This window comes from Talpa europaea, assembly GCF_964194135.1.
Source record: "Talpa europaea genome assembly, chromosome: 4".
Taxonomy (NCBI): Eukaryota; Metazoa; Chordata; class Mammalia; order Eulipotyphla; family Talpidae; genus Talpa; species Talpa europaea.
Window position 1 is genome coordinate 70,605,022 of NC_140070.1, and position 25,424 is coordinate 70,630,445.

Sequence of the window (25,424 nt, forward strand, 5' to 3'; positions counted from 1 at the left end):
TTCTTAAGAAGCTGACATATTGTCTAAATCAGTTCAATTAAAAGAAAGGTGATTATTTTTTTCTAAGCATTGAAGAAAAGAAGTCTCTCTCTCCCTGAATATGCATAAGAAAGTGTGTAATAAAGCATTTTGCAATAGTCTGAGGATGAAACCAATATCCTTGAGGAGAGAAAATCAAATTGAAAAAAATGGAACCAGATTGCTGATCAAATTATGCCTGAAGCGTAGTTCACATAAAGATTTTTCAGTTACCTAAGCTAATACATTTCTATTATTTTAAGCCAGTTTACATTGGTTTTACTTTATAAACAACTAATAGCTTTCATGTATACTTGATTACACACGAAGCTTCTAGAAGATAACCCCAAAATCTCATGTTTTATAACAAAAGATTATGTCTTACTAATATAATGTATATTATGTGTCTCATTCTGGGTCAACTATGCCTCAGCTCCGTCTTTCCTCCAGACTAAATAGCCTCCAGGCTGTTAAAATAGCTCCTATCTGGAGCACTCTTGTTCTCATGACAGAGAAGAAAGACAAAATACAGAGAGCCACATACTGAATCTTAAAAACTTGTATCTGCTGACATATATTAGCCAGAACAAGTCTGGCAGGGAACAAGAGCAGGAAGTACAATTCTCCCCCAGGAAGAGACAGTGAACATTTACTTGAACAGTATTCAAATATTTTATTAAAATATTTTGTTCAAAAATTATTCAAATATTTTATTTGAACAATGAAAGTCTGCCATAGTGCCTAAAGTTGATAAACTATGTGTTACCTATGCAAAAGAATAATTAGCATCCTAGAGAATAATTGGGGTGTAATTTTACCATTCATTGACCCACAAATCAGAATCTGAAATTAAGTTCATCCAAGATTGAATGAAATCAGTCAATCAATAATTAATTATTTAAAAATCTTGTCTAAAACATTGTTTAAAATGCTAAAATTTTGGTGATTACTACTGAGGAGCTGGTCAGTAGAAAGGAAAACCAAAATAAAAATATGATGACTTAATAAAACTGGAAGGCAAAAACTATCGCCAAGAGTATGCCCATTTATCTGCATTATTTTAATAGTTCATTTTACTATCAGAGACTCTCAATTGTAAGGGGAGGGAGAAGCAGAAGCAGCTTTACAGAGGACAATTGGACTGAAGAGAGGTTTTACTGAGAATTCCAAAGTGGCAGGTATAGTACAAATACGGTCTCACTGAGATAGCACAACACCCCAGTGAGGTAGATGAGCTCATCTCTGTCTCACAGAAGTGAAGCCAACATCGAAAATTGCAGTCTCTACAAAACCTGTATCTCCCATGAGTCGTGGTTTGCCAGAGACAGGACTTGACTTCATGAGGCAGAGATTCCAAGTGTACATCATTCTGCCTGGAGCAATAAATGTCTTCAGAAAAAGATCAGACATTCCTGGAGGATAAAACTCAAACACATTCTCCCATAGAAGACTTGAAGCTTTCCACCACGCACCTAAAACCCTAGCAGTGACATTCGAGGCCTCAAGGGCAGGAAGAGGCAGCAAATGAGCCGACAGAAGTTTTCCCACATTAAAAACCACCATGAAATTGGAGTGAGAAAATGGAAGGAAGCAAAAGATGGGCAGGAAATCAGTTTGGTTGGTGAAAACTCCAGGCTGGGCAACATGAAGGTGTCAGAGGTCAGTGTAGTGTTTTAAGGGATAGGCTGGAGTCAGAGTAAAGACAAGAAGCAAGAAAGCATTTGGAGTTATCTCAGGACATGGTCGGCTGAGAGAAGATTAATCAATGTACTGACTGCTCTTTATTTGCATAGGGCATGGATCTGAATGATTCTGCATTTCTGCGTGACTTTAACCCCATCAAGCCAACTCCTTACTGATAAAGCTGCACCTTCTGTGCTCCTGTGGAGTGAGGAGATTTGGCACAGTTCACCAAGGTTTCCCTATATGTCTGCTGCCAGTCTTTCATTTCCCCTGTAAATTATTCCCAGTGACATGTCTATGACCTGCAACTATGTGGCATTATCACAAACGTTTTATTTAGAGGAACTAGAAGACCATGTTGGCCAATGTGTATGGCACTTTTCACCTTACAGGTGAAAAAGTGCTATAGGTGGGGGCTGTTAATTATTTGCCCAAAGCCTCACAGCGAGGGACAGAGGAAGAATTTGAATTTGAATCTTCTATTAATATGACATTGCCCTGAGGGAAAAAATTCAGAAATAAGAGAACAATTGTGGGAAACTAGCAAAGAAGAATTCAAGAATGCACTGGAATGGAGAAGGTCTAGATGACAGCTGTAAAATTATTTCAAGGAGAAATGAAGACAAATTGGAATTAAGCTCTCTTTTAATTATACATTTACCAGTGATCTGTCATGGAGAAGGAACTAATACATAGAGTATCAATTTTCGGTAAATATAAATGGCAAATAAGGCATTTAATGAATTGCAAATGACAGTGGTTCTAAAAGTAGTTATCAATCACGAGTAAGGGCCTTCCCATTTATTAATCATATATTTCATTCCAGCAAAGAACCTAACGAATGGCTTCAAGAGAATACAGGGATGGTGCAGGGGATGACTGGGAAGAGGGGGGACATGAAAAATAAAACTTCTGCTTTATCCATTTCAAAAGTGAAGAAAAACAAAGGAAAAGGAAAATATTTGCAAATGGTATTTTAAAACAGTTAGATAACTGATGAAATATTAAGAAAACTGCAAATTCATCAACTGTAAGCTTTGTCCTCGAGCCAACTAACAACAAAATAAAGTGAAAAGCAGAGAATCTTCACCAGAAGTAAAGAGCGGCTCAGAGAAGACAAAAGAGAGGAAAGCCGACTACTGGGAGAATCACCATGGCTATGGAGAGAGCGCCAACACACTCCAAGTTTCCAGATTTTCTCAGGCATTTTCCCTAGCCGGACTTTTACTCAAAACAAAAGTTTTGTTTGTTTGGCTTAAAAAGGTGCTCTCAGATTCCCTTCCCCAGCTAATGCTGATGAACTATCAAAAAAAAAAAAAAAAATCAGTCTGTTTAGTCAATTTACTGATTTTTAATATCATTAGACTGTCTTAACAGTTTGTTCTGGATGTGCTAGTAAAGCCGATGAACAAAGGATTTAGGGCAGTTTGAAATTATCAGGGCCATACACCTCATAGCATCTCTCAAAGCTATTCTAGAAGACATGGTTCAAGAAAGAAATATCTGCGATCACAAAACTGGAAAAGATAGAGCTGCAAAGGGGTCAAGAAATACCTACAAACCTTTACCATAATGGGGAAATCAATTTTAGCCTGTCTTCTCATTATTAAATTACCGAATTATTTTACCCACTTACACCAGCATAGAAACATCTGCAACCAAATCCTGAGCAAGCCAGATTGTCATTTTTCTCAAGAAATCTAAGGATTAAACTTCTCATTCAAATAACACTGCATATTTATGAAGCCAGAGTCTAATTAAATTACATCAGTCATCAATCTGATTTTGCTGAACTTCCTTTTCACAGAACTATTAACAGAGACGAGTAAATCCTCAAATATGACTGTTTACATTTTGAACTATTAATACCATATTTTCTAAACAAATCCTCTCATAAGCACAGCCGGTTTGCTCCACCTTGCAAATCCTCTCTCCTGCACATCTCTGTTTTTCTTCATATCCTTTCTCTGCCATCCCTTCTCCCACCTCATACTACTCCCATAATCTGAATGGCAGAAAAGAGTGAGTGAGCAAAATCTAATGTTGTTATTACTACTATTTCCTTCTGTTTACTCTCAAAACAAAAACTGCAAAAGGGAGAAACAGGTCACATACAAAATTATTAAAAGAATCCTCCAGACAAAATCATTCACCAAGTGGAAGCCTGATAAACATTAATTGAGAGCACCACTAACTCTGGCCTAGCCTCAGGCCTTCATCTTGTGGGAGCCCTTTTAAAACATGGCTTCTTCCTATTTTACTTTAATGGCATTTGAAGAACTCTGTAACAGAAATGATATTTAGCACAATGAAAATGAAATGAGTGATTTCTACAAAGTGAAAAGATGCCACTCTACAAAGATGTTTCATTCCCAAAAATCATGTATGTGCAGGCTAGTTGCTAAGAAATCTCTTCCCAGATTCACTGTTCTCATATGGAAAAAGTTACCCTCATCTTCCTTATTTCAAGCTTCACCTGCAGAATAGAATCATTCTATGTTTCCAAGTTGACCAAACTGAGTTTTCTGCAAAACTCCTCTTGCACCACAGCTTGTAATGCTCTTAAACTACACAGATTATCTCCAATGTGTGATACTAAAGCCCACTCCTAAGACCAGAAAATTATACTCTCAGTTCCTGTCATCTTATATTTTAGATTCATCTTACACCAGTATTATGATCAAAATAAACATTCAAAAGCTCTTATAAAAACATGGTTTTAATCTCTTTTAAATGACTGAACTACCTTATCCCTTTACACCTGGTTCAAAAAAAAATCATAAAAATTATAAAATGCAAGTCATCATTTTGAGGGAAAAAACAAGGAGCAATCAGATTAAACAGCATTGAAATAAGTGGCAGAATCCCAGTGAAATTCCTCAGAGGATTTGTGCGATGCAGTTAATAATTTTGAATCATACAACTAAACTAAAGCTGAAAGCAGGCCCCTCAATTGTCCAGACACTCTTGCCTTTTACTGGCTTCAGTTTTCCAGTAGAACTCGGTCTCCTTCACCCTATATGCCCAGAGCAAGTGTGTCCTAAACCCAGCCTGTTCTGGTGCCCGTTCCACTGAGTTCAACTAAACTTCCAAAATCACTGGCACCCTGGGCAAATGTGCAGTCAGGAGCAACTGAACATACGTGACTCCAACAATATTCAGCTAGTGTATTTAATGAATCTTCGCGTATATGAAAGTGAGTGACTGATACCAGAGATTAAAACCAGTCAGGCATGAGAGTCACTGGCATTCAACAGCCAAATTTCCTAAAATACAGCAGAAGCCCAACTTGAAACCTTACTCTGCTTTTTTAACATTTCTGGGTAGAAACATTTATCTTTTTACCGTTCATTTTCTGGTTTTCCTACATGCCTTCTCTAGAATTCCCAGTGCTCCCTTTGCAGGGGGAGGTTGGCACTAGAATTCATGTTTAAGATTCTAGAAAAACAAAAGACAAAAGCAACTAGCAATGTCAGAGAGCTGCCTCACAAAGCAACTGCTGATTCTATTTTTGTTTGGGTTGTTTTTAGTGGTGTTTTATTAATTTAAAAAACATTATTGTCTCCTTAGAAATGGCTACCACTTCAGAGCTCCTGGGCTCTTGAAGCATCAGCCACTCTCTATGAAGTGTCTCCTTCAATGGCCTTGCAGTACTAGAAATCTCTCTCCTAGTACTGATACAAATGGCCAGAAATCACAGACAGAAAGCAAGTTTATGGAGCTAAGTGCTAAAAGAGTATTTCCAACTTCCAACCCTGTGCCAGTAAAAACTAAAAGGAAGCCATATGTTAAAACACAGACTAAGACCCTTGGTTGTGCCCCCAAAGGTAGCCCCTGGAGTCATCTTGCTATCTCTACTATCTCCCTAACTCTTTAATCAAAATGATCTACTTCTTCCCAGTTTGTTATAGTCAGTCATCACTGCTGCCCACTTCATAAACAAAATCCTCCAGAGATTCTGACTTAATTGGTTTGCGGTGGATCCCAAACACAGATATATTCAAACTCTGCAAGTGATTGTAGTCACTTCGGAGTCGCCACATCTTATTTAGTTCACTGCCCTTTGCCCAAAAATGAAAAATAAAAAAGGGCTAAATCTGACAATTCATTGACCCTCCTGTTTTAATCCAAGAAGTTAATTAGTCAATTGTACAACCAGTCAAATACTTTGTTGCAAGGCCCAAGTGATTTGGATACTAAAAGAAAGTTGAGGCCAGGTGAACAGGACTTCATTTGTCCTTTCCTGTCCTAAACTTGCTTTCCTTTCTTAAAAAATATAATGGTGACTTTGGGCAAGTGTACATTCACAGCAAGTTCTTTAGAAAATGGAATCTGAACCTAGCACCAACCACAGGAAAATTGCAATTAGCTTGTGAATTCAGTCAACAAAGTAACAAATTCTGTCCTAGTTCATTCATTCAACAAAAAATTATAGCTTCTAAATAAGACTGAAAACATAAAGTGATGGAAAACCACGCTACAGATAACTCTGGAAAGAAAATGAAAGACAAATAGACAGCCAGCCCTTGTCTTAAAAAGATTACTCATATAAACTGCAGCAGAATTTCTCTTTACTAAGAGTTGTATGAAATCATTTTTTAAAATTAAGGTGTCCTCTGTCCAAAATCTTATTACCTTTTATGAGCTCTGGAATGCTCAGGCAATGTAGTGCTCTACTTTTATTTCAGGATGATAAAAGCAAGGCGGTGGAGTTTTCAGATTAAGTTCCTGGGCTTTGAAGTAAGCAGATTCATGCTGAATCCTGGTTCTGCACTTGGAATTGAAAGGACTAGGGTAGATATCTAATTTGTCTCCGTGTCTTCATCTCTAAAGCAAGATAATATTCCTCACCTCCCAGAGGCATGAAAACTTACCACAATAAGCATAATCACTCAATCATTTTGATGGACATTGTTATGTATTGTTCTTATAACTTATCTCCACTTGACAGATGAACAAACTGAGAACAGAGAAACTAAGTAGCTTCTCCTTGGCTCTACAACTAGTTAAATATAGAGCCAAGACTTCAGCCTAAGTAATGTAGCTCCGGAATCTATACTCTTAAACCCTCTCTAACAATTTTAATCTTCTATAATTTCTAGAATTTTTAATAGTGCATTAAATTTACACAGTACTTTACTGCTTATAAAAGTGTATACATGTCCTCTTATTTTAACATTACTTGTCTGGAGGAAGCCAAAGCAGGGGTAGTTATTGTTCTTACCTTATACTTGAAGATTTTAGCTCAGAGAGTTTGGGTCCTGCCCAAGGATAGCAAGCAAAGTTGGGATTCAAACTATGTCCTGATCTCTATCCAGTATCATCCATCAGAAAAAAATGTCTGAGGTGCCCAAAATATACTGACTTTTGAAATGATCACACCTAAAGGGGGGACAGAAGAGTCTCTCTTCTGTTAGATAAGGCTGAAAATGCCAGAGAGAACGTTTTTCTCTTAGGCAAGTTATTACTAATTGTCAAGTCTACATAATGGAATTTTATAATGTGGTCAGCAAATTACCCAAGTGGTGGAAGGAAAAAATTATTGTATTCCCCACACCCTGAAAACTGTCTACAAGTCCTGGCCAGATTCACTTGGAAGGTTTCCTAAGGTACAGCTCATTGTATTAGGTATCATAGTATTTTCTTTTCTTGAGGATAAAACACCGGTGACTGAGATTACCACCACTCCAGGGCAGGAAGAGAGATCTGATACACAGATGATGAGGCCATTTGAAAGCCCTGGATGCATAATGCTTTTTACCTTGACATTTCCCTTCCTCTTCAGATCCACCACCCACTATTTTTAGGTTAAAGAAACGAAGACACAGTGTTACCTCACATGTCAAACAGCATCTATGCTGATGTTTTAATATGGCAACATCATCAACAGGGTATTTGAGGCGCTAGAGCATTTTATGCATTTAGGCAAATGGAGACTTTGTTTAGGATTTCAGTGTCCAGCCGTCATGTTGAATGCACTGATTTCTGCGCCAAGCCTGGTGGCTGCAACTGTCGGCTCACTGGCTCAGACACATACACACAGCACAGCAAGATGGTTGGTGAAGAGAACTGGGAGAGGGCAATGCTTTATATTCTTACTTCTGTTTTATTTATAACAAAATCTCATGCCAGCCTGAGTGACAAGTCACTTCTCTGAGTTCATGTCAGTCTTCGGGTAACAATATTTTCCACTGGATAAAACCAAGCCTACCAGAGGGACTTTTTGACAACACACATCCTTCAGATAGGGCTTTTTGATCAGATCTGTGTTCTCAGACCTACAAGTAGCAAGGAGTTGGAAGAAACTCTTTGAGACCCTCTAAGAAGAACTTCTTCAACTGTGATGGGAGAGATTGGCCTACCTGCACAAGTAATAAATATACTAAAATTGTCAAGTGTGGGAAGAGTAATCTGTCCATTGGCAGACCCAACACATGCAGTATACATTTCAAATATACCCTGAGATTTACTCAGTTACTGCAATCAACAACTCCCTAACTACCGACAAATGTGATGAGGGTACCTTTCGGGAAACATTAAGCTGCCCATTTAATATCATTTCCTTCACAGTAAGTATTTGAAGGCTCAAAAGATAAATTTAGAAATATGTCTTAAAATGCATTATACAAGTTCATGTCTGAAACATATTTTTTTCTGAGCTGAGAGGGATTTAGTTTAAAGAATTTTTTGCAGAAATAGATGTGAAACAAGAGCATGTATTTGCCATATTCCACCATCCAGACCATTGTCATCCAACAGAAGGGTTGTCGTTTGCCTTGCTTTTATACTTACCCCACCACTAAAACTCTATTCCCATGTCCTTCCCAACAAACTGTAAGTTCCCCAAGAACAGGAACCATATTTTATTTCTCTTTGATTTTAAGATGTATTTTGCCACAATTTTATTTAATTTTATTTTATAGAGGTAATATCAGTTTATAACACTCTATGGGATGCAGAGATATAGGATCACACCTCTTCAGAAATATGTCACCAGCCACTCCCACATTTATTTCTCTTTGTATAGTTAGCACCCAAACCAGTGCTTAGCTCAGGCTATTGAATTTTTTTTTTTTTCAAAAAGCAATTGTTTAACTGGATTTAATTATGGATCCAGAAACCTAATACATTCTTCTGATGCTGCCTGGCCTAGTGTTTACAGATCAAACACAAAACTCCCACTCATTCTATAAAGGAAGATACACAAACACCCAGTTTGGGAGTCAGCTTAGTGTATATGTGGTATCTCTAAATGCGTTCGACAAAATGAAATTGAATATAATTCCTGTATACTTTATCTGATTCTGCCCTAGTTTAAAGAGTGAGGCATTGCTTGTGAATGCCTTTCTCTAGGTTTTGGTGTGCCACACTTCTAACACTAATGAACATTCTCTTCATTTAGCTCTCTGCTCAAATGTCCCCTCCTCAGAGGAGTCTTCTCTTACCACCTTTCTTTTCTTTTAAGATTTATTTTATTTATTAATGCATACAAGAACTATGGTGTAGGCCAAAGTTGCAGGGGGGTGTGGGGGAGGATTGAGAGGATTCACCAGAGACAGAGTGGGGAGCAGAACAGGCAGATGTACTGAAATACACTGCTGAGGGGAGCAGGGGGGGCGAGTCAGGAGAGGTCTGCTGTGCCAAGTGGGTCACCTCCCAGACTGGGGATCAAAGTCATGCTGCAGTGGCTGGTGATAGCTTGATAGTGCTGAGACTTTAACCCCTGCACCACCAGGGAGCCCTCTTACCACCTTTCTGAAATAAGGTGTCTGGGCACTCTAGCAAGTAATCCTGCTTTATATTCTTCATCCTGTAAATTAACACTTGGAGGTACATGATAAGTATATTTTCTCTGTGATGGGAGCTCCCTGTGAGCAAGAACCTTGTCTGTGTGTGTACCACCTCCCCTTCACCCAGAATTGTAGGTGTGCAATAAATAGTTGTCAAATGAATAGAAGGGTGATAGTCATGAACAAACAGCATGGATTTATAAAGGACCTAGTTTTGTTTTCAAATATCTTGAATGAAAGCCCTATCAGCAGCAACAAGCAAGTCACATAGCATTGCAGGCAATGAGCTCCACATCTGACAGGTATTAAGAGAAATGAAGTCTGGTGTTATTTCAGATGGGAGTCCCAAATGCTGGGAATGGCACTGCAGTTTGTTGGGTGTATGACTTAACAATTTTAAGAAAATATTTAGAAAAGAGTCAGGCAGAGGATTCTGTATTCCAAACCCACAAAACCACTTAGGAGTCATAGATAACCAGCAACAGACACATGGTCATCCATGTTTCAGTTAATAAACCATAGGCAGGGACGAGTTATGTCTGTCAAATGATGATGTTCATATTTTCAGGGAAAATTAATGTTTCTAGGATTTCACTCATCATGCCTTATATATAGTAAGTAGGCTCTCAATGACTATTGATTGATTTGATTTGATTGATCTCACTAAAAATATACTTGAAAGTCTTAACAAGAATAATACCCTATAGAATTGTTGTGCATCCACAGACATATATCTCTGCTTTGGGGACAAATATTGTGCTCAATGGAATAAAAATCACAAAGTAAAGTAACTCTTAAAAAGAAAACTTTGAAGTAAATGCTGATTCCTTGAATGGTACCTTCTCAAATCCAATCTGAAATATCTAGTGTGTTTTTAATCTATTACAACCCAAAGAACTTCAATAAGCAAAGTTGTTCATATGAGGACTGGAACACAGCTATTCCATTTCTGTAATCTTCCTTGTAGAGGATTGGGCTAAACTAATTTTTTCTGAGCTTTTTATATTTAATAAATAGCATCATTGCCAAAAATAAACCACTTGTCAGAAGTCTCTCAATCCTGGTTTATAATTTGTAATCAAAAACTAGAATTTCACATCTGATGGGCTTTATTTAGTTTGTAACATTATACTGTCATATTTGTGATGCTATAGCTAAAAGAGATAGTTTCCATTATAAAAATTTTCCCATAGCCTGGTTACCCAGTGAAAAACATCTTCCTATAAAAAGTCTTTCCAATTCATAGGTTAGAAATTATTGTGGGTCACTTTAAAAATAATAATTTTTTTCGGTTGGCTTCAGATAACTTTTTGCATTCATCTAGTCACACCAATTGGCTTACGGTATATTCAAGATAGGACAGTATGGCCATAATGTACCACACAAAGAAATCAGGGGAAAAAAAACCTTTAGTCTTGAAACCCTGGTGACTCGTTTGTCCTTATATCCTTATCCAATTAAAGCTATATGGGTTCATGTCGGCCATAGCCTGTTCTGAACGGGAGGAGAAAATGGAAACGGCACATAAACATGAGTTCCAGAACAATCTAGTAAGCTTGAAATACCACAGATATAGCACAATGGATCTTACACAGATGTACTCAGTTCTGGACTTTGACCCTTGTTCCTCCAGGGGGTAAAGGTACTTGGAAAACTGATGTGTCTTGACAGGATGAGGCAACCCTCTGTGACCTTCCCAAAACCCTGCTGTGCCCGTGGCTCACAGGCTAACACACTTCACCCTGAACGGTGAGTTTCCTTTAATTGTACACTTCACTTTCATTTTCCCTTAGAGTCCTGTCCTGTCCTGGTTTACGGAACTTCTCTGTCCTGTTCTGGAAGCTGGAAAGTACTCAAATGTCATCTATAGGGAACTGGCTCAATAAAATGTGTTACATGCAAACAATGGATGATCCACTTGTCTTTTAAAGAGCAGGTTAGATTGATATATATTGACAGGGGGGAAATACCTGAGGTATATTAATAAGTTTTTAAAAAAGAGAAAAGCAAGTTGCTTTTAAAGGTTCTAAATCTGTATGTATGTGTGTGTTTGTAAATGCATGCAGAACAATTTGTAGGACTTAACACTTCATAGTGAAGAATGGGTGCCTGCAGTCAGTGTGTGTGACAAAATAGTGGACTGCAATGAACATTCATTTTCTATGTGATTCATTCTTTTGTTTTTTTAAATTATTCCAACAAGTATGCATAAATCTTGTAACGTCTCTAAGATAATTTTTAAAAATTGACACTTTAAGACATTCTATAGTATACATACTGGCATGAATCAAGTTTAAAGCCGTGGGTAATCCCCCCATAATATCCATGACTGGGATTTAGAGGTCCATTGAACCACAGATAGTGTGAACATTTTTATTCATATTTGCATTTTCTGGGATATGCTCCATAATTTTCAGATTTTTGCAGTTGTCTGACCCCCACAAAAGGTCATGGACCATACCCTACCAGAAACTAAGATAGTTGTTCCCTCCCTCCATTCATTTTATTATCATGAAACATTTTATTGCTACTTAATTTCAGAGTTCCTGACAAAGATAAAGAGTATAATAATCATCAAGTTACAAGAGTCATGATTCTTAGTCTCTGGCCCTATTAACAAGGGCCCCCAGTACCTTAAAAGCAGTTTGAAGAGGTGCCTCCTAGTGGTGCAAGGGTTAAGTCTCAGCACTATGAAGCTATCATGCAGCCACTGAGGCATGAGTCCGATCCCTGGCCAAAAAGCTAGCCCACATGGTGCAGCTCAACCTCTCCTGTCTTGCCTGCTGTTCCCCTCAGCAGTGTATTTCAGTAGATCTTCCTATTCTGCTCCCCACTCTGTCTCTGGTGAATCCTCTCACTTCCCCCACCTTTGGCCTACACACCTGTTCTTATATGCATAAATAAATAAGAATAAATCTTTTTTAAAAATGCTTTATCTTTAAAAAAAAATAAAGGCATTTCTAAGAACAGGATAAAAAGTCACAACTGGACGCTCTCAGGAAAAGTACAGTTCTAAGAGACACTGAAACTCGTAGTTGTTCAAGGTATGAGGACAGTTGTTGAAGACACAAATAGTCCTTTTTCTCCACAGAAGTGAGAAATTTGTTAAATGGGATGTGGAAGAGTGGGAAACTGGTTGTGGTGATACAGGAAGAAGAAGAAGGCATGGTTACTTTTGAATTATGGAGACCTCACTGGGTAGGTGGGGTTAATTTAATCCATAAAACAAGATTCAATATAAGTCATTGTCTGTTACCTTAGTTGTTTGAAAGAAACTTTCATTATAAAATTATAAATTATAAACATACATTAAAATAGCCACCAATTTTTTTCTCTATATTCTATATTAATACTGCCAAACTTGGAGTTACAATTTGTTTGAAAACTTGATTTCTGATGACTTTTGTAAAGCTGACTACCCCCAAAATCCCTAGGAATTGTGAGGCCACAAACTGTCCCTCGGACTCCACTGAAAGTCTCCAGAATCAGGTCCTGTACAGAGTTTCCATAAACCTTAGGATCAAGTGTAGATCAATAACAATTTGTTATTTAAGTGAGTAGCCATGGGTTATACCTGCACTGGCAAAATGAGGAGCATTATTGGTGAAAATTAGGAATAATACCCTACTTTCCAAAAGTGCTTTCCAAGTGGTTTATCACTGTCAAAATAGCCAATTGTGGATTTAGCATGCAATTAAAGTGTCAGATAACCCAGACTTCTACTGCTGACATTACCTTACTGTGCGTGTTTCACAGGCAAAAAACAGAAGGGATTCACGAACTCCCCCAAAGACCTTCACTAACCACATTCACCTAACTACTGATACCTGCCATAGGCAAAGCAGAGCACTAGGCATTGTACAAAACAGAAACTGGGATCTCTAGGAGTTTTACAGTTTATTTCGAAAAATGATATATAATGAAGGCAAGGATTTATAATAAAATTCCAAATTGAGAGTAAGTCAAAAGAATTTCAAATCCTTTCTCCACTATTGATGAGGATAGACTTCATGAAGAAGGAAGGATTTAAACTGAACCTTGAGAAGTTAGATTTTGATGGTCAGAGTACAGTAAAGGTAGATTTATAGATTATGGCAACATCATGGACCAAAGTTGGAAGATTACTAACTTGATAAAAGGGTGAGAGGAACAGAGCAAGTAAACAAGTTAAGCTACAGGGACATAACTTGGATAGAAAAATAAGTCTCAAAAGCTAATAAAATAATGAGTATGTGTTGAGATCGTACTGTATTTAAGGCACTTTAAATGCATTAGTTCATCAAATCTTCGCATAAGATAAGCTTTTTTAATCTACAGGGATAGAAAATGAAGCAATGAAATATTGATTTGCCTTGATTTCACACAGTTGGTAACTGGTTGAGTCAGAATTTGAACCCAGGCCAAAATAACTCAGAATTTGTGCCCAAAATCACTACATTCTTCTAACTCAAGAGTGGAAGACACTCAAAGACCAGAAATTTGGGCTTCAGTGTCAGGTATGAAAACAGGCAACTGGTATCTGATAACCCATAGATAATACATATAAACATGACTCATCATTACTCCAGATTGCCCTCAACAAACATTTCATGATCTGATGATTTTTCAAAAAATGTTAATTGATAAGTAACAAGTATGTATTGGCCAGTGCCTTGACTGTAATAGTGATTAAGATTTTATAAAGTGCTTCTTCCAAACTTTATCCTAATAGGCCACCTCATGCCCTAACCTTTCTTTCAGTCCTCAGGACATAATTTTACATATTATTCACCGCTTACTTTTGCTAGGAATAATAAACAGACATGATAATAAATAGAACAGTGTATGTTTATTTTCAAATGGTCTCTAAATGTATATAACCTTCCTATAAGAGGAGCCACTCTTGTTTAACAATACATTCATCCCTTAAAATCTAATTTTTTCATCTTAGGTTCATGTGGTAAAAAGCGGTTGGGTTCTGCAGTTATACAGAGGTACAGGACATGACATCTGGCCCCTCCTAGGGAGCAGGGCCAAACTCTTCCACTGTTATGCCCACAGTAGCCAAATGACTTCTTCTCCCACTGTGGAAAATCACAGAAAACTGTCTGCTAATGATTTACTGCCCAGTCCCCTGCCCACAAATCAAAGAATTGGGTTGAATAAGAAATAAGAAACAATGGTGGCCAGTGGCTCTGAGAAGAGAAGTGAGTGTTTCAGTTTATTTTCTTAAGCCAATTAATGATGAAGCGGCATGGAGGGAAAGACACAACATGGCCGTGAAAGACTTTTCTTCCAGATAAATGGTTAGATATCAGATTCTGTAATAAGTACTTCCACCTATCAAAACACATATGCACACACATTAGCTTTGGGGTGGAGGAGGCAGATATAGATCTTAAAAATACAAAATAATATTCAGGAAGCCTGGTGGATATTGTAAAATGTTGGAACTTTGAAGGACCCTTGGAAATCATCTAATCCAGACATTGCAAACTCATGGCCCGCAAACTCATGGCCCTCCCACGAACTCAATATACATGGCAGAGAGAGGTGTTTGTTGCTCAGTTTTTGGGTTTTTTGCTTGTTGTTTTAATTGAGTTAACATTTTAAAGTAGAGAAAATTCCCATAAAAATCCAGATATGTGACTTTTCTTAAAAAATTATAGGGGCCTCACCTGGTGGCACAGCGGTTGAGAGCTGGGTTGCAAAGCTGCCCACAGTCTCTGCAGCGCCAGTTTGATCCCAGGCCACCCTGTGAGGATCCCACATGCCCACATAGCGTGCAGACCCCTCCTGAAGCCCGCTGCTCCCCTCAGCAGTGTGCTTCGGTCCTTCTGTCTGTTCTGTTCCCTGCTCTGGCTCTGGTGAATTCTCTCACCCTCCCGCGCTTCTGACTGTACCCAGTGCAATTTTTTTTTTTAAAAAATTATAGAAAAACTTAGGCCCTCCCTTGTGCACAAGGGGTTAAGTCTCAGCGCTATGAAGCTATCAGCAGCCACTGCAGCAGGAGTTCCATCCCTGGCCAGGGAGCTAACCCACAAGGAGCAGCAGACCTCTCATGTCTTGCTGACTGCTCCCCTCAGCAGTGTATTTCAATAGATCTGCCTGTTCTGCTCCCAGCTCTGTCTCTGGGAAGTCCTCTCATCTCCCACACCTCTGGCCCACATCCCAGTTCTTGTATGCATAAATAAGTAAAATAAATCTTTTTAAAAAATTGGAAAAACCTGGCAACACTGGACCCTCTTAAGAACCAAATGACAGCAGTAAACTGGAACTGCATCTCTTCCTTTAGAGAAGACTTGAACTCCCAGTTGCCACAGACCCTACTGCTCCCTCTTGTTCTGGAATCTAAGACTGCATGTCATAAATTTAAATACAACTAGGAGATTGCTTATATCCATCTTGCTTCACTACCAATCAACGTAGGCATTTGAATGTATAATCTCCATCCTAGTCTAATCTCATTTAGAGAAGAACTCAGCCAGGGTAGTAAAGTGGCTAACTCATTCCATTAAAGGTAAAATTTTCATACTCTAGGAATTGTAGTCTAGACTATATGCACACCAATGCCAAAAATCTGTGTGGCAAAGCTTAAATCACTTACTGTACACATTGCCCACCCACCCCCTAAAAAGAACAAAGGTAAATTCTCAAGTTTTCAGAATAAGGCAATTAAAATTGCCTATTTTAATTTGGCATAGACCATTTTAATGTGCCCAAATTTTTGATATGACTTCTGTTCACACTGAAACTATAATGTATTGAGAAGACATGGGAAATGCTTGCTACATACAGGCAATTTTTTTCTTAAATGAGGCTGGATAAAAAGATAGGCTGTGGGGAGGGAAGGGAAGATGTCTAAAAAATTCCTCTTCAGAAAACAGAACTGATACGTTTTGGGAAGTGAAGAGACTGAGTGAGGTACTGTGCATGTATTATCCTGCTTAAACCTCACAGCAACCTAAGAAAGGTGGTGTTACTCCCACCTTACAAGCAAAGACATAAGGGCTCAGGGACATTCAATAACAGGAAAGTGACCCTGTCAGTGACTCAGGGAACACAGCCTATTCAAACTCTGGTGGGCAGATTTCTAATGTTCATGAGACCAGGGAACTTGGTATGTCAGAACACCCAGAAGGGTGGCATTGATATTTGTTCCACCAGCCTGTTGATTGTCAATGCCCAACAAGTGTTATGTACAAGGAATTTCTCAGCTGTCATAATTTAAACAACCCTAACATACAAAATTAATTCCTTTAGGCAGGTTTTTGAATAAGGTTAATAAAGTTTTGGTTCTTCCTGCTATAGAGTTAGCAACTTCTAGGCAGGTGTTTACTAAGGAATTAATATTAATTCTCTTTTGTAAGGAACACTTCCCCTCTGCAATGGTTATAAAAGTTAGTATTCAAGGATTTGGCTGAATAGACAGGCCAAAAAGCATGTTTACTAGTGAATACAAATAATAACTAAAATCAAAATAAGAAGTAATTCAAGAATGGGTGCTTTTGAAGAATCAGGAATTTGATTAAAAATTCCCTTGCTTTTTTTTTCTATAATGAAACAGTTCTTTAACCACAAAACAGCTTTTATAATAATGCAGAAGAGAATGGTTCCAAGTAAAACACTCCCCCCATTTTAATCATGGCTATTATTTTTGAAAATGAAAATGGCTGAGGTCATTGTAATCTATTTTAGGGTTTGCATGGGTTGGTGGAATTTTTTTCTTGGCTTTGAGCTTTCCATGTTACCAACTAAATGTTACCGGTTTTGCTATGTGCCCTTTCAAATCCCATTCTTTTTAATAACGTTGTCCTTTAAGTTAGAATGAATTCCACTTTCTTTCCTATCAACACAGATGGAGTCCACACTTTCAGGAGAACTAGAACTTGCATTTAAAAAAAAATTGAGTGTGTACTTCTTAGAACAAATGTGTTCCTATCTGCATAAAAATGTTTTGGATGTTCAACTGTTGAGAGATTAGTAAAAATGTAGGTTTCATGTGATCCTTTTCAAAACCAAACTTACATATAAGGGTAATATCTGTGTATCTTTCCCTTCCAACTTAGAAAGAAAAAATATCCAGAAATAGAATTTCAGCTGCTCTGAGTTCTGCATATACTGATACCTATGGAATGGGAGGGTCTACAGATACCCAGTTGGGACATGCTAGTGAAGCTCTCTGCCCCTGTAGCACTCAGAAGGGGGAAAAAAATGATCAAATATGTAAAGAGATTACAGTCAGGCCTCACTTTAGATGTGATTCATATTTCACTGACTTTCTAAACTCAGTTTGGTTTTTCTATTTTAATTCACTATTGCTTCACACAGAACAGCCTAAGATCTCTCTAAATAGCACTTACCTAGCCCACACATGAATGTCTTTGTAAAACATACATATTGTGAAGTCTGCCTATTAAAATGCCTTAAGCTCTGTTTGTTTGTTTATTTTTCAAAAATTCAACTTGCAAGACTAATGTAATAAGATGCTGTAGCTTTTATGAAAGAGGTGAAATAATTTTAAACACAGACACACAATGAGTTTATTTATTTAGAAACTTGTTAAATAGAGTCTGGGAATTCAAATATTCAATGTTGACATTGTACAGAACTGGCCAGGAGCCAGAACCCAGTCTCCAGAGGGACCCATTGGACAAGGAATTCAGGCCTTTCTCTCCACCCACTTGAGCTAAATAGGTAGAGGCCATTAGTTATACCCACAGCAATATCTGAACCGCACTCAAATAAGCTGCCCTAGCCAGGGCACTTCAAAGGCGGGTAAGTGTGTTTAGCTTTTCAGTGCTGAACTAGAGCAATATGTCACACTTTTGAAAGAGTTTTGTAAACAGCTTCTTCCTTATGTAAAAAAACATCTCTGAAGTTTCTTGTATGGCATGTAAGCAAAGGTAATTAACAAGGATTTTACTTTTTTCATTTACTGAGGAAAAAAAATTACCAATCTGTGCAAACTGAGGCTCTGGAGGCATTTCAGAAGAAGCAGGCTGCTTCTCTCTGCCATTCTTTTTTGTTTTCTGTTCTATTTGTCTCCTTTTTATTCTCTCCTTCACACTTGTTCTCACTACACAATTTCCTTGAGAATTCCCGGGTAAACTCCAAAGGCCAGAAGAGTGAGAAGAGGGAAATCTAACTTGAGCAAGAGGACCGAGGCAAAGCGAGTGGGGCGGGAACTAATGATTCACACTGGCCTGCGCAGATGAAAAGAAAGGCAGACCCCACCTATCTTTTTAGAAAGTTCCGAACAGAGACTTCCCGCTGAGGAAGGGTTAACCAGCCCTCCAGAAACATGTGCCTGGCATCATTACAATGTGACCGGCTCCTCCAGGCCCCTCTCCCACAGCCTGCCTCCCTCCCACCCTACGAGGCTGAGGAGCCCTGCCTGGCCTAGGAGCGTGAGTGTGGGTGCCTGCGCCCCCGTTGCGGGAATGTGTGCGTGCCTGCCCGGGCCGGCGTGTGCATGCGTGTGAAAATGGTCCCTGCAAACCCGCTCCGCGGAAACCAGGGCTCCAGGCACGCAGCACCTCTGAGGTGGAAATGGGGAGAAGGGTGCTGGCCTAAGTTTAGGAGCCCTGAGCTCAGAGGCTGGAGGAGGCAGGCATGCTCTGGGGGAGCGCTGTCTCCCTCCTCAGGCGGGCCTCCCCAGCTCCACCCCCACTCCCCACCCTGGCCCACGACCTCCTCAAGAGGCGGTTTGGAGAGGTGGGATGGGAGGGTTTACCTAGGCCTTGGGGAAAGGGCTCTCCCGGGCGCTGAGTATCTTGGGAATGAGGGAAAAGCCGTTGGCCAGAAGATGACAAGTCAAGCCACTCCACCTCAGGGCTCTCTTCCAGAAGAGGGAAAGCAGTGGCGGCTCCGGGAGAGAGGGGGTCAAGCCAGGCGTGCAACAAGTCTGCAGCGCGCTCTCGCGCCTCTCGCCCGCGAGGATGGAGCCAGGCGTCCCCCGCGGTGGCCGTGCTGCCCCCGGCAAAGTCTGCAGCCTCGGGAAACGTTGCCCCAATTTCCAAACATGAAATGAAATAAATCCCCAACGACTGGATGTTTAAAGAGGATGGCTCGCAGAGTTAGCTTTAACTTTAAAAAGAGAAAAACAAGCCCAAAGCTTCACGGAACGCCCGCGTTAGTGTCTATTAGAGAGGCGCCCTGCGTGGATGTGTGGGCGCAGGAGGCCTGACCCCAAGCCGTGGAGAGGCCTCGGCTCAGAAGCCCTAAGAGCTGGGTTACCTGGCAAAATACACACTCAGGCACACTTATGCACACATTTACACGCATGCCGTCGCCAAGCCTGCGACTCCTTAGCCCCTACAAATAAAAAACGTGGAAAAGGACTCTTTTCTTTCCAGCCTTCCCCGGTGTTGAGGATGAGGGGAGAATGAAAAGCGTTATTAACCTTCCTCTAAACAAGGATTTTTTTTTTTTTTTTTTGGCGAAACACATCGAAATGCTGCAGGAAGGCTGCGTTCCGAGTGCCAAATGCAATAAAGAAGCCCTAAGCCAGGGTAATAGTCAAGTAATGGCAAATAAACCAAATAAACCGCCTTCCTAGAAGGGGCCTCTGCCTCCGCGGCGAGCGTTTTTTTTTTTTCTCCTCAAAAGCAGCCTGAAATAAACAAATAAAAATATTTTTTTAAACAAAGCTATGTTTCAACCTGAATTTTTTAAGAATGAAAGAAAACGCAACTAGGTGGGCATAGCCGGAGCGCTGGCTGGAACCAGGGCATCATGCCTTTGCTTTATGATCTTAGGTCTAGTGCTGCTAAGGTGAGGAGTTGAAGCGCAGGAGGGAGGGTCATCATCTACCTACTACTTTAGAGGTTCTTTTTAAACAGATCAATTGCAAGAGTAACAACCAGCCCCCACCCCACCCCCGCCGCCGTGGTCTTACTAATCGCATCGCCTTCTGGGTCTTTACGAGACTTCTGGGGGGCCGGTAGCTAAGGGGGGTTACTCATTGCAACTCGTTCATTGCTGTGATTGAAATCCTGCCGGGTGTCACTTTAGGAAGGTGGGGTAGCGGGTTCCTTCGCGTTAAGACTCTAGACTTGCTGGACAGACCCGGCCTCGCTTCTTTCCCACCACCCAGAAAAACACAGTTGCAACTGGCATTTCTGGCACGACTCAGGTGCTATCCTCGCTGCCCAAGAAAACGTCTGGGCAGCCTCCCGGGGCTGCCAGAGTCTGCCTGACTTTTAGTTTTCTTTTCTTAAAGATTGAAATAGAAACCGGAGACTTAAGACAGTAGAAATGTCAGTCTTCTTGCTTTTCCCTTTTTTATTTATTAAATTAAATTGCTTATCCCTCCCAAATGATTTGCAACGAATTTGTCGGCTTCAGCTCCATATAAAAAAGACCCAAGTACTACAAGTTGGGAAATGAGTTGTTCATTCTGGGTTTAACTTCAGTGGATATTGTGAGGGTCTGTAGCCACGGGTCTCTCGATCCATAGGATCCAGTGCCATAGGCAAGGTCCGGATAGGACTTGACCACCAAGGACATTTACAAAAGAAAGAATAACAAGCAACGGAGAAAACAACTGTTTGTGTGAGGTGTTTCCATTGCAATGTTTGCTTCTGCAACGATTAACGTAGGTTTGTTTTTCAAAGTGTGCTCATCGTTCTGCCTCTTCCTAGCCCAGAAAAAGAAACCGTTACAGACACGGTGGCGAAGTTTTCGTTGGATGGCACCTCAGGGGTCACGGACAATCGCTGCTACGCTCTAGGAAACTCGCGCGCTACAAGGGGGGGGGGGAGGAAACAGCGCTTTAACATACAAAAATCCGTAGTTTTAAGATGATTTCCTTTATTACCCAGATTGTACTTGGAGGACTGTACAAAGCAGCGCTTCTGTACGGGAAGGGCAGTCGCGGCGGCGCAGCGCAAGCGGGAACCTGGGGCTCAGCAGGAAAAGTTTTTATGAGTTCGTATCTCGTTATCAGACGGCGGCAGCCGCATCCTTCACAGACACTAGAGACAAAATAAATGGGTTTCCTACTGGATGAACGACAAGTAGCATCAGATCGGAAACGAGGCTGGGTTTCTGGGTGATTAGTCGGTTGTACAAGAGGGAATATTTTATGCGACCGTGTACAGTTTGATAATTAAAACAGTTGAAAAGTTACTCAAGAAAATTCGAAGGGTTTTGTGTTCTGCTTTCACTTCGGCGGATACCCGGCAACGAGGCGCGCCAAGCCTTTGGCTTTCCTTTCACGACGCAGGCATGGTTGGAAGAAGCTCCCCACCCCGCCTCTCGGCCCCCACCCCCTTCACGCACCTAACCTTTAGCCGGCATGGAAGCCCCCGGGCCGCCAAGCTTATGTACATTTATTCCTCGTCCGATGAAAAGAAAGACATCGGCCTCATTTAAAAACAAACAGGAGTTCCACTGGCGCGCCGTGACACCGCCGCAGCTAAGTGAAATGAACTACATACAAAAGAGAAGCAGACGGCCTGGTGACACCAAAAGCCCGATATTTAGGCTGACCCCTCTCTCCCAGGGAGAGAGGAGACGCTGGGAAGCGAGGGAGTGCTTGGGTGAGGACTGGTCAAACCCTGGAAAGGCGCCTCCGCCGACAGCCTCTGGCTGAGCCGACCGCGGGCTCCCGCAGCTGCCAGCCCAGCGCCCCGGAGGCGCGGCCGCCGCGGGGACCCGGAGGCTGGAGGGCGCCGGGCGCGCTGGGCTGGAGCGAGCCGGACAGGAAAGGGGATGCCAGGGATTTCACTGGGGAGGAACATCCCGCCCAGCCCTCATTTCTCTTTTCTTTGGTCCACAAGCAAAACAAATCGAGTTCAGTCTCCGGCGAGCGGGAGAGCCCCCGGCGGCCTGTCCGCTCCCCGCGCGGCTCCAGCCCCTCGCGCCGACGCCCCGCGCGGGAGCCCTGCGCGCCGCCCCGGGATTCGCCGCCGCCGAGACCGCTCAGCCTCATGGCAGAAGCGTTTAGACAAACCCCGGTCCAGTCTCCTACAGTCCCGGCTGGGACTCGCGCCTTCCCGGACAATGTCGACTCCGCGGGCAAGGCCGGGCGAAGCCATCCAACAGCCCTGCGAGCAGAGCCGGGCGGAGGACGGGGCCGCCGCCCCCGCCGGGAACCCAGGGGCCCGGGGCCGCGGACCCACAGCCTCGCCGCGCCGGGCAGGCAGGGGGCGCCGGGGAGGGTTGGTGACCTAAGACCCGGGCAGAGTCCAGAAGGGGAGCAGGAGACTCCGCGCCCTCTCCGCCGCCCAGCGTTCCGGCAGCCCGCCCCCTGGGGGTCACTCGGCGCCCCGCCAGCCCGGAGCTCGCGGGCGGGAGCGCGCCCTCTCGGCCCTTTCTCCCCCGCGGCCGTCGCCGCTGGCGGCGCGCCCTCCGCTCCCTGCGCCCACGGGCGCGCGACGTCTCCGCTCGCCCCACCTGCCCGAGGCTCTGCGGAGCGGGTAGCTCTGCTCTGCCCGCGCCCTCCCACACCCCGCGACCACAGCCCCCTCCTTCGTGTCCCCCACACCCCGGCCGGTCCTCCCGCGCACGCCGGAGAGCACCGCCGAGCGCACAGCGCCCACTACTGAAGCCGCCGCTCGGCGCAGCCCGCCAGCCCGCGCAACTTCGGCGGCGGCCTCGCAACTTTTCCCAACTCCACCGCCGCCCCGGCCGCCGCCACTGTGGCTCCCTGCTAGCAGGCCACCCAGCCCAAACCCCAGAAACAGACCGAGGCTCGAAAATGCTCCCTTCTTCAGCCCGGCGCGCACCCCCCCTCCATCCTCGCTCCCCCTCCCACACCCGGGACGAGCTGGTTGGCCAGAGGCAACTTTCCTCCGCCTGGGGGGGAAGGGAGGGGAGGGGGAGACTCTCTTCTCCTCTCCCCCCCCTTCCCGCCCTCGCGCGCGCGCTCTCCTCCCTCCCACCCCTATCTTTGCTGCCCCCACCCCACCCCCACCCCAGGGTTGCTACAGCTGGTCCTGGCGCGGGGCTGAGGGCGGCCCGGGCTCCTCTGGCGCCCAAACTAGGAGCGAGAGCGCGGGCGGCGGGGCGCGGAGGCTGGAGCCGGCAGGTTGCTGGGGTTGCGCGGCGTCTCGCGTCCACCCCCGGCCCGGCCGAGAGGCAGCCCCGCGCTCCCTCCCGCAGCGCCAGAGACAGATATGCAAGATGGCAGAGGAGGGGGAAAGCCAATAGAAAAGGGATATTGCACCTACTTGTGGCCAGTTTCCTTGCCCTGCCTTTGGATCTCATGCTGTGCCCAGTCCTGCTGCCGCTGGTGTGTGGTTGGGTTTTTTTTTTTTCTTGGATCTTTTCCTTCTTTTGCTCTCCCTCTCGCTCCCTCCCTCCTCTTCTCTCCTTCTTCTTTTCTCTCTCTCTCTCTCCCTCTCTCTCTCTCTCTCTCACACACACACACAGACACACACGCAGACACACACACACTCTCACACACACACACACACACACACACTCTGTCTTTCCCTCTTTCACTCTCTCTCCCTCCCTCTCTCCCTTTCTCTCAATCCACACTCGCTATCTCTCCAGCATTGTCAGTTTGGACACCTTCGCACATGCGCGCTAGACGCCCCTCCAACATCTCAGCGCCGCCAAAAAAAGTTTGGAGCGATTTATCACTTTGATTTGGAGATCTTGTCAGATGGCAATCGCAGAGGAGGCGGAGAAATGGAGCCACGGGGAGGGCGGCGGGGGGCGGGGAGCCAGCGCGGGGAGCTAGAGGGGAGCAGATACCTCGCCCAAAAAAAAAAAAAAAAAGGAATGAAAAGGCTTGAGCGAAGGATTGATTTCGTGTTAGAATCACCAGTAAGCCTGTATCACTGCTATTATTATTGTTCCTCCTACCATAAATTGCAAAAAAAAAAAAATTCTATACCTTCTAGGGAAAGCGAAGGTGGGGGAGGACTTTTAAAAATCTTTCTCATACTAAAGAACCCTGAGGACTGGACCCTTGGCGAATGATTCAAGAGAAACTGAGAATTACCTTGAACTTCGGGAAATCTGCTGCTGCCGCTGCTACTGCTACTAAAGCTATTGTGCTTCTGCTTTCAGAGTTGAAAGCAGCATAATAACTATTTCTTTCTCGATTTTAGGTATAACAGCAAAGCTTGCTGCCTCCCCTGGAACATTTCATCCCACCAAGTAGTAATGATCACCCTTGATTTCCAGGTCCGAACAGACGCGGGCATTTGACATCCAAGACCTTCTGCCTTCCCTGAAGTCGGCTGTCACCTTCCGGCCTCCTCACGGCTGCCCGCCCACCCCCACTCAGTCGCCTACTGCTGTAACACAGCCTGCCTGCCATTTTCATTCACTCTCTTGAAACCCCTAACCTCCGGGGTCACAAGAAGGAGGGAGGGAATCCCTCCCCATCCTTGGAATCCCTCCCCATCCTTAAAAATACTTTGTTGAAATTTGTTTTAATTACAGGATCTACCAAAGAAGTGGGTGTGCAGAACTCCTAAAGGGGCTAACTGTGTTCAAGGTATGAATCAATCCAAATCACGTATAGATTTTCTCTTGGTACAACCTCCTTGCATTAAACAGTTTTGTTCAATACCGTCCATGAGCTATTTATGTCCCCATTAATATCTGTTGCAAATCCTACCAGACGGCGTAAAAGAAAATTACAATCTTTTCAATCTCTGTGCTGCAACAATACATCCTTGATGTTCAGGTTAAAGAAAACAGGGAAAGAAAAGCAGATCCTATACACAGGTTTGGTCAAGGCAGGGGAGGAGAAGGAAGATCACTGAGAATGCCCAGCTGTACCTGCTGTCATTTGTTGTCAGACCTAGGACTGGGGTGTGAGGGCATAAATAGCGAGAGGCAACCCCAAAGGGCATACATCAATTGTTCAAATATATCTTTATTCAGTAAGTCAAAATTCAAAGGATTTTCTCTGACTAAGGATGCCCACCATTTCTCTTTCTCCAGAGGCATATAATTCTGGGGGTATCTGGCTGCGAGAGACCCATC

The 25,424-nt window shown here is 42.7% G+C and overlaps 1 protein-coding gene across 5 annotated transcripts in view; it reads right to left on the minus strand.

Annotated features, from left to right (window-relative positions):
- The window catches only part of MECOM (MDS1 and EVI1 complex locus), a gene marked incomplete at its 3' end in the record, with an annotated part of 572,510 nt that extends 548,080 nt beyond the window's left edge, over nucleotides 1–24,430 (minus strand). For all 5 annotated transcript variants that reach the window (XM_084232799.1, XM_084232798.1, XM_084232796.1 and 2 more), the window contains exon 1: nucleotides 23,648–24,430. In XM_084232799.1, the coding sequence (XP_084088925.1) occupies nucleotides 23,648–23,684 (37 nt within the window). In that variant the 5' untranslated portion in view covers nucleotides 23,685–24,430. The remainder of the gene's footprint in view (nucleotides 1–23,647) is intronic.
- Nucleotides 24,431–25,424: the final 994 nt, after the last annotated feature.